This window comes from Aplysia californica, unplaced genomic scaffold, assembly GCF_000002075.1.
Source record: "Aplysia californica isolate F4 #8 unplaced genomic scaffold, AplCal3.0 scaffold00413, whole genome shotgun sequence".
NCBI lineage: Eukaryota > Metazoa > Mollusca > Gastropoda > Aplysiida > Aplysiidae > Aplysia > Aplysia californica.
The window spans coordinates 100,129-116,671 of record NW_004797683.1 but is presented as its reverse complement, the minus strand read 5'-3'; the positions used below and the strand labels follow the sequence as shown (position 1 = coordinate 116,671).

Below are 16,543 nucleotides of genomic sequence, written 5' to 3'. Positions count from 1 at the left end.
GGACTCTCTGCCAAGGGTTGGAAAGCGCCAGGATGTCTATCCGATTTTGCTCCAAGATTATAAGCTATCAACAACCGTACCGCTTTAGGTGTACAGTAAAAACAAATAGAAAGCTCTTAGAAGCTATAAAAAGGAAAGGGAGCAATGGAAGGAAAACAAGAAGAGAACAGAGAGGGAGAGAGAATTAGAGGGGGGGTGCAAAGACAGAGAGAGAGAGAGAGAGAGAGAGAGAGAGAGAGAGAGAGAGAGAGAATCAGACAGAAGGACAGACAAACAGATAGGCTGACAGACAGACATGGACAGAGACAGAGACGAAGTGAGAGCGTAGACGGATTGGAGATTTGAAAAAAAGAAAGATAATTTTAAGGAATTGTAATAATGTATATATGGTTGGGTCCCCTATTTGCTTCTCTGTTTGTGCATACTAGTTCACTACAGAAAAATTGTTAACTCCCAACTAACTCCACCATATTTATTCTTGTCTTTCTCCAGATCGCGAGAACCAGTCTATGTTGATTACGTGAGTATGGTCCCTTTACTCCAAAATAAAATTACGATGAAGCGAATATATCATGTGAAAATACGTCTGTTTTCGTTGTTTTAAGTCGTTTCGGTTCGAATGATTACCCCAACATTTCCAACACTCCTTAAAACAAAAAATGACACACCCTCTGTTCTTCACCCCCTCTTCAGCAGGCTGACAATGTAAAAGACTTTGTCTCCTTCAAAATCGTTCCTGACTATCTCGTCTTTTTTGGAGATTCAGCTTTCAACACGTCTGGAGTACTTAATATCAAAATGAACAACAAAACGGTTAAGTCCTTAATTGTATAAATACGACTGTACATATTAGATTAAAAATACAACAATCTGAGTCGGTGCTTGACGATAATATTTCTAACATAATATGAGTGAAAGAGGACGATTCTTTTCTATCCCTCCATTCTCGAATCACTCTCTCAAACAGCGGCGAATCAGGAGCTGGCAAAACAGAAAGTACGAAAAAGGTGATACAATACTTCGCCAACGTGGCGGCAGATTTAACCAGGGACAAAAATACAGATAGAAAACTGCCATATGTAAGTGTAAGAATCTTTTTCGTCTTGAGCACAGGTTTGTCGTACTCTATGGACTTGGAGTGCTTTTCACAGGATGGCACGACGGGCCTGTCAAATAATTATTACTCTGCTGCCTGATTTCTATCTGCATTTAATTTATTTATTATAATATACCAATAGACAATTTCGAAATTACACTGATGTTAAAAGAATGGATTAGAAATCCGTATTAGACCAGTAAAGAACAATCAACTCCCAGACCCCCCCTCCCCCCCCCCGCGCATTCTTTTTAATCGTTGTCGTTTTGATTGTCATTTCTTAGAGAAAAAAACGGGGGTGGCCGGCAATTTATATAAAAGTAAGAAAGAACGAAAGAAAAAAGATGAAGGTAGTGAATTCATATTCTCGCATTTATCAGTAGAATATTTTACATTTAAACTCTAAACGAGAAATGTAAAGAGACACTTCTACCTAACATAACGATAATATCCTTTCTTCAGTTATTGTGTACTGTAATTCAACAGTATGACTCTGGGGGGGGAAACGAAAGTTCTATTATAGAGTTATATCTGACCTTAGGAAGGTCGTTTGTTGCGCACTGCTTTTGATTGCTTTTCTTCTGCAAAGCTTCGGCACTGTTATAATCCATCACTTGACTAAACTTTGGAGGTTTAGGAAAAGGAAACAAAAACAAGAATTGTACTCGACATCAGTTAAATACGCTTGAATATACACAAGCCACCAAAACATCTATTTGTTACTAATATTGAGTGGTCGTTCTCATGATGACATTTGATACTTTTTAAATATGGAGTTGAAGAAAAAAGGAAACATTAAGTTGGCAAACAAATATGAAAGAAATTACATTTAATATTAATCTCCCCAGACCATTCAGACAACTTTTCAAATCTCGTATACATTAGTGCTTTGTCGATTGCAGAGCCATTCTGAGTTTCCGCTACATTAAATACATATTATTGCTATAATGTCTGTGTATTCGTGCATCCTCCGATGCCTTGTTGTCTCGTGGTGTATGCAAAGTTATCGGAGCTTTTGGCTCGATGCTTTCCGTCCTGTTTCAGCCTCGTCAAGCCTGTCGGCTGACCTCTTGTTATCATATTCTCGCACTGGCTTTGTTTCGTGGCACTGTTTGCATACACATAATGTTGTTATCGTTTCATTTATGTGAAATGATTTTGGTTTAGGATGTTATTTTAGTCCACAGGGCAAAAAGTCAAACGTTTCTCCTTTGTCCAAGGAAATGGATTTAAGTTCAAAAGCTAAAAGAAAAACACGTAAACAAAAAACAACAACAACAACAACAACAACAACAACAACAACAACAACAACAACAACAACAACAATAACAACAACAACCCCCCCTCCTCGACAAAATAGCTGTAAACCCAACGCTATCCTTTGTGTCACAGTAAGCTTATTAGAGTGTTTTTATCCAGCGTGGATGAGACACAAAAAAAGCGTTGGTCTCACTTTTGAAATAACCCAAAGTGAATGAAACAACGGTTTTGATAATACTCTTAAAAGTAAAAACACCTCCACTCCCCCCTTTTCAAATTATACACAGGATAAACAGTAAACTGCACGCGAGAAAGAAAAAAAAGCCCCAAACCAAACCTCTTTGAAATCCCCAAATGATTGGTTTGTTAACGGGGTTTGCCCATATCCTTATCCATTACGACAGTGGTGAGTCCGGAGCCGGAAAGACTGAGAACACGAAGAAAGTAATCATGTACTTTGCTAATGTTGCTGCCGGTCAACAGAAGAAAGAAGAGGAAGCCGCTGCCTCCAAGAAGGTAGACACGCACCCAGCGTGTAGAGTGATCCCTCCCCTAGTTCACTCCTCCTCCTCCTCCTCCCTCCCTCCCTCCTCCCTCCCTCCCTTTTACGTCTGCATGGTTAGACATATTATTCGTATTACGTATTACATGTTCTTCAACAAAGAATAAGTCCATTAAGGGCCAAGAGTAGAATGAACTTCAACTTAATTGATTTCGTTCCAACATTAGAATTGTAGATAAGAAATTTGTGGACCATTCACAGCTGAAGTGAATTCTTATGCAAATTTACTGTTCACGCAGTTTGCATTAATGCATGCATTCGCTACATTTCAGTTTGTTTAAACGAAACAACTTTTTGGACTTTTTTTGATAATGCATGCACAGAGCAGCATGTTCGTATCGCATTTTCCCGAATCATTGAATACAGTCTCTTCAAGGAAAGGCAAATGAAATACTGACATTATACGTTCAGACGTACAGACACGCACAAACAAGCATGATCAAATATAAACATACACACTTTCACACATACACACATTCAAACTCACATGCATGTACACTTACATTTTAACAGTTCTCAGCAAACATGATGATTATTTTCTCATTGTTTAAATTGCTCGTTACATTTCTAGTTATATATAATATTATCATTCTTATTGTTGTAAAATTTAGTAAGACTACACCTTTCTTTAACCCCTTCCCACCTGTAACATACTGACGCCAGTTTGTCGTGTCATTAACGATATTATGTTGAATTTCATTTTGTTACTATAGTTGATTTTCTCTTATTGCAAGTAGATCTATACATCGTTTTAAGTTAAATGGTTAATCTCTTTAACTTTTATCTCTTTACGCCCAATAATGTATTATGAGTATTTGAACGGTTAAGAATGTAACATACAATAGTCAATATTTATTATTTTGGTTTTGATTTAAGTGAATTTGAGTTAATATGATGATTTTGTACCATACTTTTGACGTATATAATGCTTTTTTGTCAATTTCGTTGGATGAATTTAATGTTTTTATGCCATGAGCTGTCTTGTCTTTTACATATGAAGTTATATACACATGTCGCGTTCACTACCATTGGATGTTCCTTTGTTCACTCTGTCTTTCACAGCCATTGATTTTCATAATATTTCTGTTTCTCTCTCAATTCATCGTCATCTTCCAACCCAGAGTCCTCATTACCATATCGTATCATGGTTTTCATGACTGTTATTAACAAAATATTTCTTTTCATTTTCATTTTTGGTTTCATTCTTTTTCATTGATTTCATTTTACTATCTTGCAATTTGACGTGTTCAAAACTGAAAGTACTGCTCCTTCTTCCTTTTGTCCATCAACACCACAACCACTTACAAAGCCACACTCCTTCACTAAAACAACAACGACAACAACAACAACAGCAGCAGCAACAACAACAACAACAACAACAACAACAACAACAACAACAACAACAACAACAGCAACAAGGGGAAGAACTACAAAATGTTCACTATAATTACTTTCCAAGACACTGTCATCAACTTTCGATTTTATTACCCTCTCTATCGTGGCCACCCCATGATCCATTGATCACCCCGACCACCCACAAACCACCCACACCCTCCACAATTCCCCTCGGGCCACCCCCTTCACTATAAAGGGTACTCTGGAGGACCAAATCGTGCAGGCTAACCCCGTGCTTGAGGCATACGGCAATGCTAAGACCACCCGTAACAACAACTCGTCCAGATTCGTAAGTACCGCTCGGCCACCTCCTCGCGCAACGTCCGGCCGAGGGTCTGCATCACCAACTCCTTGGCTCAACGCCAAATGCCCTCCGTGACCCCTTTCCTCGTACCCCGTCACCTTTAGACCACCACCACAACCTGGATATAATGACGACACCCACCCCTACCCACTCAACCAACCAAACAACTACCCACCGCCACCCTCACCTCTTCCAACCCAAATCGACCTCCCTCCGTCTTCCCCCCTTCCCCTCCCCCTTCTCAATGTACTAGCGTCCATACATACTGACCAGTGGCTAACCACCCAGCCACTACCGCATTCCCAGCCGTGTAGACCTAATCCTAATTATCCTGTACCTACATGACCCGAACTCCACCACCACCGCCCTGAGTGCTGCAGATTACCCCACCATGATATTCACAACGTTTTCCTCAGACCTCCTTCAACTATTTGCGTGTCCAAATCCTCAACTGACCCCTGACCTCCTCCACCAAACAATCACCCGCCTGTTTATGTAGCTTCAAAGTTTTCCATTAATTATGTCGATAGCTCCCCAAACCTACGAGACCGCCAATGAAAAAAATTATGAACCCCCCCCAATCCAACCCCTCCAATCCTCCCCAAATCCTTCTCCCCGCGTCCTGGTAGATCACGTACTTCCTTAACAATTTCTTCCCCATATCCTCACACCACATGATCCTTTGCCCTCACCTTATACCCATCCTCCCCTCCCCTCCCAAACCTACTCATACAAAAACCCCATGTTGATCTGAGTTCGAACCAAAAGTGATTCATTTGGAGAAAAAAAGGAGTACGCTTTCGTCTTCTTTTTACGTAGAACGTCATTTTCAAGGAGTGAAACTTTTATATGGTCTCTTGAACTTGACTTTTCTTGAAGTCTCTTTTCATTCAAGTCAGCTTTTCTTGAAGAGAGCTGCTAGCTATTCCTTGTTGACGCCCCATCAGAAAAGTTTTTTTCTCACCAAGGTGCTTGAAAGTTGCCAATGTTGCCTTTCAAAGCGAAATCAACATGCCAGCACAGTTTAAAGGGAAAACCAAATCTTCAATGCCATACGGACTCAAAAGCTTTTTTCATCACCGTCACCTTTTCGCTGGCCGAATATTCTGAACTCCTAAAATTTCGCTCCGCTTCATACATTTTTATTTTGTCTGGAAGCGAAGCTTTTCGGGCTAAGACAATCCACAAAGCCTTTCTCTCTTTTCGCCTGTCGATTGAGTTCACTTGTCGATTTTTTCACTAACACCTCAACCCTTATTTCCTTTCTCATGCCTGTTGTTTATTTCCCCATCTCGATTATTAGTTCGTCACTGACGGCTCTGTCAAGCAAGGACACTAACATGTTCACGCCTGGCAATCCTATATATGAAACTCCATCATCCCTTTGTGATCCATGAACCAAGTCACCCTTTCCACCTCTCCACAACCGTTCCCAATGTCTTTCCTACCCCAAGTCCTGCGCAGTCCGCGTCCCCCAAGCACCCCCCCCCCAACCAACCCACCCACCGAGCACACACGCCACCATCCCTCATGTTCTACTCTGTTTGCTTCCCCAATGTTGCTGCCCTCCCTTCACACCACCTCGTGTGACAGGGTTCATTAGAAGACCAAATTGTACAGGCCAACCCTGTAATGGAAGCTTACGGCAACGCTAAAACCACCCGTAATAACAACTCCTCCAGATTCGTGAGTACCTAACAGCGGTGAAAAAAACACAACACCGAACCAGACTTGAGGAAAAGTCTTTGTCTGGCTACGAAATCCTACCCCGTTTTGAATGTTCCTTCCCCTCGTATTGTCTCTGTGAACCGTATCAGAGACGGAACACATTTTTTCCCTTTTTTGTACGCACCCTCCAACCCAAATTCTACCATAACCACCAACCCGCCTACCCACCAACCTAAACTCTACCCACCAACCAACCTGAACTGTACCGTTCCCACCTTCACCCGAGTTCTTATTTAACCATTTCCAGTAACGGTAGATAATGTCACTTCCTTTGCGAGTGATTATGAACAAGAATCTTCACGAGATTCTCCACGAGTGATTCCCTTCCGTTCAGACCCCTTCCTCACCTTACCCTCCTTCGTACGAACATATCAACCCAGCTTGAAACCCAAATTAAAGACGTGTAGATAGAAACGTCAATAATATTGTGTCGGACAACGCAAACGTGTCAAAACTCTAGTCCTTCCTTTCACCCCGTGTGCCTCTAATACCTAACCTTTTCCTCTGATACTCCGACGTAAGTTCTGATCCTGATGAGTGAAACGCAAGGCGAAAAAAAATGTCTAATCAAACGTGCAACCGAAGATGGCAGCCAACCAGTCGTCACCGACCACAGTTCAAGCCCTCCACTCCAACGAATTAGATAGAATCCTCACCATTCCTAACATCCCACTAGACCTTTTACCACTCATACCCTTCCCACCTCCTTTATTATTCCCCTTTTATCCTCAATACCTCATCCCTTCCACCTTCACCTCCGACCCAAATCCAAACCCGCAACACAATACTATTTTCCATTCTCACGATGTGTGTTTCCCTTTACCATACTACCACCATCCTTCCTTTAACATTCACATCCATCCCCCGTTCACGAACGGGTTATATTTTATTTTTACCCACTAACTTGTTCTATTTCTTTTTTGTTGTTGTTGTTGAAGTGAATGGGAAAAAAAAGAAAAATAACGAACAAACAGAGACGTCTTACATTACGAGAGATCAGATTTTACTGATCTTTTTTTTTCTCCAGTCACTTCAATCTAGCGCTAACCTGACACAGAACCCACCACTTAGAATATTATCAACAGGTTGTTAATACTTTTGTTTCTTTTCCCTCCCGCCCCCGATCCTTTCCACCACCTACTTTTTTTTTTTACCACATTCCCCAATTTTACCCCTTCATGTTCGAACCCAATTTCCTTCGTGTGTACACCCCACCCTACCAACCCTGTGTGCTGACTCCACTCCCATGTGCCTCCTACATGACATAACAGGGTTCCCTGGAGGACCAAATTATTCAGGCTAACCCTGTACTGGAAGCCTATGGTAATGCCAAGACCATTAGAAATAACAACTCCTCTAGATTTGTAAGTACCAACGGCTTTGTCGTCAGTTCTTTCCATTTATGTCATTTACGATTTGACATTCTGAAAAAGAATATTTGTATTACCATTTGTATTGAAGTGCACTATAATTATTATGGGTCTTAATTCAGGACAGTTGAAACAAATATAACAAAAGGTAGTGGTATTTTATGCAAACAAAATCATTTTGTAATGTTTTATATACCTTTTCTTTTGTCACCAACATATATTTCCATGCTCATATAGATTTTTAAAAATTCACAAAAGAACATATTTCTTTTCTTTTTGTGGTGGGGGGAGGGGGGGGGGGGGTGAACGGAAAAATTGATAAATTTTCTCGCATCTTTGAACCTTATTGAGGTCAAAGAATGTGTAATGTATGGGTTTGAAAGCACGAGTCACTCATCCACAGGGTAAATTCATCCGTATCCACTTCGGAACCCAAGGAAAGATCGCCGGTGCTGATATTGAGACATGTAAGTTTGGATATTTTTGTTTGTTTATTATTTTGTTTGCTTGTTTGCTTGTTTGTTAAAAAAAAAAATTTTTCTCTTCCTTTTCAGGAAAATGAATTCATGTTTGTAATCGATACGATAAAATCTTAAATATCTAAAAGACGAAAGTATATTGTTGAAAAGCTCTTCTGAACAAATGTATACTTAATCATACAAACACATCTTCACTACAATTTTGAAAAAATCCATCCATTACAGCCGATTAAATTCCTCTCTCAGCTCGATCTCATTTATAATTCCCCCCCCCCAACCCCCCCCCCCCCCCCACACACACACCCTCCCGAAACAGCAGCCAAGTGATTAATATCGAATCTCACGAGATTTTTCCCCTTTGAAGTGGTCCCAAAAAATCAGAAGCTCCCTGATCGATATGTTATAACAAACACAGCCTGGTAAGGTTTAGAAAGGTCTTTAATAAACTGGTTCGGATTCTTCTTTCTCAGATCTGCTTGAGAAATCCCGTGTGACTTTCCAGCAGCCCGCCGAGCGTAACTACCACATCTTCTACCAGCTGCTCTCACCCGCTCTTCCATCCCTGCACGGTACGTGAGGGGAAACTTAGAGACGATGATAGGATACCATCAGATTATATTAGAATATGATTTATTTAGATTAGGTTAGATATATAAGAAAAAATAGAAATAAAATACGATCAGAGTAGTTTAGATATGATTGGATTAGTTTAGGTTAGATACGAAAAGATAGAGGTTGGATACGATCAGATTAGTTTAAATATGACTAGATTAGAATAGGTTAGATAAGAAAAGATAGAGGTAGGATACGATTAGATTGATTTAGATACGACTAGATTAGATTAGATTAGATTAGGGTAGATAAGAAAAGATAGAGAAGATAAGATGAGATAATCACTGGGATAAGAAAAGATTAACTCTTATTGGATCAGATCAGAAAAGATCAGGACAGATAATGTAAGATGACAAGATAAACACAGGATAAAATATGGTAAGATCATTAGGTTAGATAAGAAAAGATAGAAATGATAAGATAAGATAATAGAGACCAATAGATAGAGACTTAGAGATCAAGAAAGAGAGGGAGAACGGGAGAGAGAGAGAGAGAGAGAGAGAGAGAGAGAGAGAGAGAGAGAGAGATGGGCCGTTTTTATAACTCTCTTTCCTCCTTCATTCCTTCCCCTCTGCCCTGCCCTTACTCTGTCACCCCCTTCCAACACTCCAACAGAGACCCTGCTGGCCAGCCCCGACCCCGCCCTTTACGGGTACATCAACCAGGGCTCCCTGATCGTCGACGGAATCGACGATACCGAGGAAATGAAACTCACCGACGTAAGTCACTTACAGTTCAAGTTAAGGGAATCCCCCAACCGTAAAACGAACATGTTTGTTTCCTCTATGAAATATTATTATTTTGTTTTAGAATGTACTTTTATCAGACGGCTTAGGGTACTGAAAGTAGTTGTCGGGGAATGACTTCTGTCGCTTTTTCTCTTTGAGATGTTGTAAAGAGATTTGTATAAAGGCAGTTTGAAACTTTGAAAATGTGTATGTGGTTGTTTTTTTCAGTTTTGGTTTGGATAATTTTGCTCGTTGTCCCAGTTTACTTAAATGCTCTGTTCCAAGAAATGGTTGAAAGAAAAATGTTTCTTTTAAAGAGAATTGTCAGTTAGGTGTTCTTATGTTCCATGCTCAGGAAACAAACTTTTGAAGAGAGAGAAAATAAAACGGATTTTTTTCCTGTACCTACACATTCCAAAACATCAAAATTGTAGGCTTCGTACATCTGAGCAGCTGACCAACATAATACCTTTTGATACCTTTTGAATGTTCCAAGTGATCTATTCAGCTTGTACATTCAGTAAAACACACTCTTCTGTTGTCTTGGCGACTTGCAGGAGGCCTTCGACGTTCTGGGCTTCACCAGCGAGGAGAAGAACTCCCTGTACAAATGCACTGCTGCTATCATGCACTTCGGTGAGATGAGGTTCAAGCAGAGACCCAGAGAGGAGCAGGCTGAGGCTGACGGAACAGCTGGTGAGTACAGAGAGTGAGAGAAGGAGAGAGAGAGAGAGAGAGAGAGAGAGAGAGAGAGAGAGAGAGAGAGAGAGAGAGAGAGAGGGGGGGGATGAAGGACAGAGGGTGTGTGTGTGTGTGTGTGTGTGTGTGTGTGTGTGTGTGTGTGTGTGTGTGTGTGTGTGTGTGTGTGTATACGTGTGTGTTCTTCTTCTTCTTCGATTCCTTCTTCTTCTTTCAGAAGTTGGATGTTGCGTCTGAGACCTTTCTGCAATAAAATATATTGTCTTTTGCCATTCTGCTTGCCTGTATTATTTTGATTCCAAGGTAGGTTTCTATGTTCTGTTCCCATTTTCCACTATGTCTCCCCCTTTCTCTTCTGCCTTCACCCTTTGCTTCATGAATATCTTTCTCGAGTGAGTCATTGCGTTTACTATGCCTCAAGTAGTACAATAAAGACCAAAAAACCCTCATATATTTATTTCCGTTCCGTTCCTGTGAACAGAGGCTGAAAAGGTTGCTTTCCTGCTGGGCATCAACGCCGGAGATCTCCTGAAGGGTCTGCTCAAGCCCAAGATCAAGGTCGGCGCCGAGTACGTCACCCAGGGACGTAACTTGAACCAGGTGAGAAATGTGGCTTCAAACATAGCCCACGATGTGATATTTTACTTTTGTAATTGACCAAAAGGATAGTGATATTTGGTAACATCAATGACATAGAGACATAAAGAAATACGGCGGTTTTTAACTTGAGCATTTGTGATGTTTGCCCACACAACATTTGCATTGACCACAGACAAACTCGCTGTATAAAATAGTATAATCCTTCTTAGAATGATAAGGCATTTTGGCAATTCTATAAATATGCTGCTTTAAAGAAAATACTTTCCAAAACGTTGAGCATAAAAACGGACTGTAATAATGTTATTTCGAATTGTGTCATTACTCATATAGAATTGTTTTCATTATTTGGATATAGTCAGTTGCCGCCCCCTCCCCCCCCCCAAGACAACAAACAACAAAACATTTCGTTTTCTCTTAATACATGATAATGATGATTATAATGATTGCATTTCTAAAGTGCATATTCATGCTCTACGGCATGTCATTTGTCCTATTTGCTTTACAACCATCACAATCTCTCTGCTCACAGGTCAACTACTCCGTGGCTGCCCTGGCCAAGTCTCTGTACGACCGTATGTTCAAGTGGTTGGTCTTGCGTGTCAACAAGACTCTGGACACCAAGAACAAGAGACAGTTCTTCATTGGTGTGCTCGATATTGCTGGTTTCGAGATCTTCGACGTGAGTTGTCAATTATTTTGAATTACCATGTGTTTGCAGGACCTTTGTCTTAAATCGTACTGTTCAAGAATTGTTAAACGAAGGATGTATTTTTCGTAATATCCTGAGTATTTTTCATGTTTCAGGATATATATTTTTTCTTTGGATGTATAGATCGCCCTTTATTTAGCCAAGGGAAAAACACTTCCTTACAACTTTTTAAACGAACAGCAAACGCATTTTCTGACAAGATCACGCATCCTCTTGTTCTTATAGACTGTTGACAATTTTCAGTTCCTACTTCGCATGAGAAAAAAGTTGAAAGAAAAACCCCAACACGCACACCATTCGTCACCAATGCCTTTCCCATCATTGAATTTTATCCTCATTTTTTTCTCCCGACAACAGTTCAACAGCTTCGAGCAGCTTTGCATCAACTACACCAACGAGCGTCTGCAGCAGTTCTTCAACCATCACATGTTCATCCTCGAGCAGGAGGAATACAAGAAGGAAGGAATTGACTGGGAGTTCATTGACTTCGGTATGGACTTGCAGGCCGCCATCGATCTGATTGAGAAGGTGAGTAGGAACGGATGACCATTGGTCAAATTATGAAACCTGTCTACATAACTAGATTGGGATTAGTCGGGAAATAGTAATAGCGCTGAACTTAACATCAGCACTGCCGAAAACGTCATTTTTTTCTTTTGTTTGAGTAAAAAGTGATTTTGTTTTTCTCCACAAAGAAAAAGTTGGTGCGGCATCATAACTATATATACGCGCACACACACTTGTCACCACACTTTAAATTCCTCTGAAAACAATGACAGGATTGCTCGTATTGATGATGGTAAGTATTAATTTATAGGCCTGTTTTTTTTTACCCTTCCTTTAAAAAAAATGCAATTAATGTGAAATCTCAGCTCGAACATCAACTCAACTCAACCTGCATCCACAGCCCATGGGTATCTTGTCCATCCTTGAGGAAGAGTGCATGTTCCCCAAGGCCAGCGACAAGACTTTCCTGGACAAGCTCAACGGCAACCATCTGGGCAAGTCCAAGAACTACGGCAAGGCTGGAAAGCCCAAGAAGGCTGGACAGGTCGAGGCTCACTTCGAGCTTCACCACTACGCTGGCAGCGTGAGTATTAAACAAACGCTGACTTGTCCGTTAGAATCAAATTAATTGTATTTGATGGACATTGTGTTCATTGGGAGTAGGGGATGGGGGTTGGGAGTGGACATGGGGTGAGGGTGGGAATAAAGCATTTAGTTTCTTATCCACCCCACCCCCCTCCCACACACACATTCAGATGTAGGATGGAGATCTACATAAGATATACATATATACATTCAAAAGTAAATCTATTGCACACACACACACACACACACACACACACACACACACACACACACACACACACACACTGTACATACACACACAAATGTTTCCCTCACATACTCACATATTATGTCTTTAAGGAAATAATGTTTGTTACTTTAAAAGCTTTCAACATAATTCAGACTCCAACTCCAACTCCAACTCCAACTCCAACAACACCTGACCAAATGTATTGGTTCCTCACATCTAGGTGCCCTACAACATCACCGGCTGGCTGGAGAAGAACAAGGATCCACTGAACGAGACCGTGGTTGAATTGCTCAGCCACTCCAAGGAGCCTCTTGTGACCATCCTGTTCGCCGCTCCCGAGGGTAGGTGTTCATTAGATTTAGATACAACACTTTTTAGTTTGAGAGTCGTTTTCTCTCTTTCTTTCTTTCTATTTTTCTTTCTTGCTTGCTTTCTTTCTTCTTTTTTCTTTTCTTTCTTTCTTTCTTCTCTTTTTCTTTCTTCTTTTCTTTTCTTTCTTTCTTTAAAAAGGTTACTTTCTTTCTTTCTTCTTTTTCTTTCTTTCTTTCTTTTTTCCTTCTTTCTTTTTACGTCTAATGGCACTTGGCCTATTCATAATATGGAGATATCTTAATAATGCTACTTACTTTCGTACAATGACAATTTAAGGTAAGGAGATGGCGAAGAATTAGGAGGAGGAGAATAAGGAGGAGGGTGGAATAGGGGGGGGGGGGGTGGGGGGTGGAGGAGTTGGAAGAAGAAGAAGGTGTACTTTTACTTCCTTGTGAAATTCATAATATGAAGTTCAATGCCAATGTCACTAACAAACATGATTTAATGACATAGAAATAATGGTGGAATCTAATTATGTATTTATGATATCATTGTTAAAATGTAGCAATACCAATTAACCTCTATTCTGAACCCAGTAATAATGCTCGCAATGGTGGTGGTCATAATATATAATTATCGTTATGTACTATGATTACGGTCCTTCAATAAAATGCGATCGTTGTTGAGAGCGTAATGAAGGAAAACGTTTTCTCTTTTGTACATGGTAGCCTGTTCTTGACAGATGTTAAACGTCTCTTTCTTTATGCATTGTCTTATTCCCACAAGAGGATGGTCAGCCCAAAGCGGGACAAAGGAAAAAGGGAGGCAATTTCCAAACTGTTTCTAACATGCACAAGGTCAGGCAAGGCGTAAACTTTTACATCATTTCCAAATCAATTTCGAATAACGAAGAAGGGAAAATCGACATCTTTTCTCTGGAGCTCATGGCAATTGTTTTGAAACAAAAATCAGTCCAGGCGTAAAATTGCAGACTATAGGAAATCAATCCTAAGTTCAGAAATATCTTTTGAGTTTTCTAGTGGAAGACTCCCTTGGTTTTTATCACAGTGGAGCTTCAGCATTAGATGTAGGTTTTATCTTCGCTCTTTGTAGTCAAAAGGTGCTTGGCAGATTTCAGAAGCAACGCGTTAGAAAAGGAGAAATTGAAAAGTTTAGAAATAGTAGAAACAGACATCAGCGTTCAGCTTCAAAGCATTCCCATATCTGGCCACTTTTTCTGCAGTATGCACCAGAACTCCGCCAGGCATCACGACATTATATTGCATTCCTAAATCAACAATCTTTTTTTCCAGATTTGAAGTCCGGAGAGGAAACCATATCTCAAGCTCTATCTTTCCTATCTTCTTGCTCATCCCAAAATGGGAAATACCACAGTCCCCCTCATGGCTTTATTTTATTTTGTCAATAAACTTGTATTGTTCTTCATTATTTGTAGAGCCCGCTGGTGGTGGCTCTAAGAAGAAGAAGTCATCTGCTTTCCAGACCATTTCCTCTGTGCACAAGGTATCCGTGCCGTAGCATGACATGAACCATAGCCTGGACTGGAACCCTCTACCCTTTGTGAAGAGTGTTATGCTGTGTGGACCTATCTTTGAACTAGAAAAAAAAACAACCCCAAAACAATAGCAAGCCGGCGTGACCACCAAACCCATCTAACGAGTCCTGACAACCCACCCTCAACGTGCCCTGCAACTTTCCCTACCCTTATGTTACTTTTCAATACTTTTAAATGTATTTGTTAGCGTTGATCTTAGCTGTTTTAGAAAAAAAAATTAACTCTCTCTCTCCCCCTTTCCTGCATGATGTGAGATTTACACCTCAGTTTATATAGCTAGAAGTCCCTTAGTTCCCAATCTTAGATTCTATGCCCAATAGTAACAGTACTTTATTTAGGAAATATCGGCATGCTTTTATTTTTTTTAGCATAGAAAAATTACCTACTTTTCACACCCAGCTGTCATTTACAAAATTAATGTATGTGAGCTTCACGATATTTAAATGAAGTAACACCTTACGGTTTAGAAATGTTCAGAAAAACATCCAAATACATTTTGCTGAGCAAGTAAGGTAGACACGACCCGTGTTCACAGTCCTTGTCAGTATCTATGACAATTGTTAGAAAAATGTATCTTTAGAGTAGATATCTGTTTCATTTGAAACGAAGGCATGGCGTGTCCCCCCCCCCCCCAAAGAAAGGATTAGATCAAACATTGTACAGATTATATTTCTTTAATATTTTGATCTTACGACAGCCCCTTTGCTTATCCATCGTTTCCTTACCCTTCGCTTTTCATGACAAAACCATCCCCCTCTCCACTAATCCTCCCGTTTCCTACCTCAGTATTTCTGTGATTGTCTTCGTAGCAGATGCCCGGGAAACAGTGTTTTACCTACAGCTTGTCCTACCTTTGCATTCACCGTGTTTTAACCCAGTTTGTAGTTTTCAGTGTTCATTGCCCCCTCAACTATTTCTTCGATTACATATTTGTGTATAAATGTTTATGTAATATTTTCACTATAGTATGTTATATGCACACAGAAACACACTCTTTCTCACTCATACACAAGCACACACACAGAGATATTATACATGTAAATTCTATGTGCTTGTATACATACATACATGCATACATACAAGCATACATACACATAATATAATCCTATTATTTGGGAAGTTTTGATTTGCTGTATTTCCAAACGATTAGTGGATACAATTTTTTTTTTTAAATTGAAAGTTAAGTAACCCTTTCTCCTTAAAACAAAATGTTCCTTTTATGACCAATCGCACATAATCTGCTTACAGATCTCTGAGAAATAGTTCCAGTGAATAATTAATTTTGCCCTCGATCTTTCAGGAATCTCTGAACAAACTGATGAAGAACTTGTACAGCACACATCCTCACTTTGTGCGTTGTATCATCCCCAACGAGTTCAAGCAGCCAGGTACGTGTCTTGAAACACCTTTCAAGCTTAGTTTTACAAGCAAAACACTATTACAATTAATTCAATTATCCAGTTGTGATGATTATGATGATGTAGATGATCATGATTGTGACGATGATGATGATGTTGATCCTGACGAGTCTCATTGAGTTCGTCAGAGAAGTATTAACCAGGTTTGTTCCTCTGTTGTTGCTGTTTGTCGTCTTGATCAAGATGTGTTTCATTTCGTGCAGGTGAGATCGACTCCTACCTTGTGTTGCACCAGCTGCAATGTAACGGTGTGCTTGAGGGTATCCGTATTTGCCGTAAGGGATTCCCCAACAGAATCATCTACTCTGAGTTCAAGCAGCGGTGAGTGCAATACTTAAAGACATAGCTAGTATACTAATAGCTTTAATGAAAAG

General features: G+C 40.1%; 1 protein-coding gene across 1 annotated transcript in view; it reads left to right on the top strand.

Moving 5' to 3' along the window:
* LOC101851430 (myosin heavy chain, striated muscle) overlaps positions 1–16,543 on the top strand; it is a 50,090-nt gene that overhangs the window by 4,598 nt on the left and 28,949 nt on the right. Inside the window, 15 exon segments of the mRNA XM_035971296.1 lie at positions 493–520; positions 2,761–2,872; positions 7,617–7,709; positions 8,119–8,182; positions 8,665–8,763; positions 9,422–9,525; positions 10,092–10,230; positions 10,715–10,833; positions 11,363–11,512; positions 11,900–12,070; positions 12,450–12,632; positions 13,084–13,204; positions 14,632–14,699; positions 16,052–16,139; positions 16,373–16,490. Of these exon segments, the coding sequence (XP_035827189.1) occupies positions 493–520; positions 2,761–2,872; positions 7,617–7,709; positions 8,119–8,182; positions 8,665–8,763; positions 9,422–9,525; positions 10,092–10,230; positions 10,715–10,833; positions 11,363–11,512; positions 11,900–12,070; positions 12,450–12,632; positions 13,084–13,204; positions 14,632–14,699; positions 16,052–16,139; positions 16,373–16,490 (1,657 nt within the window).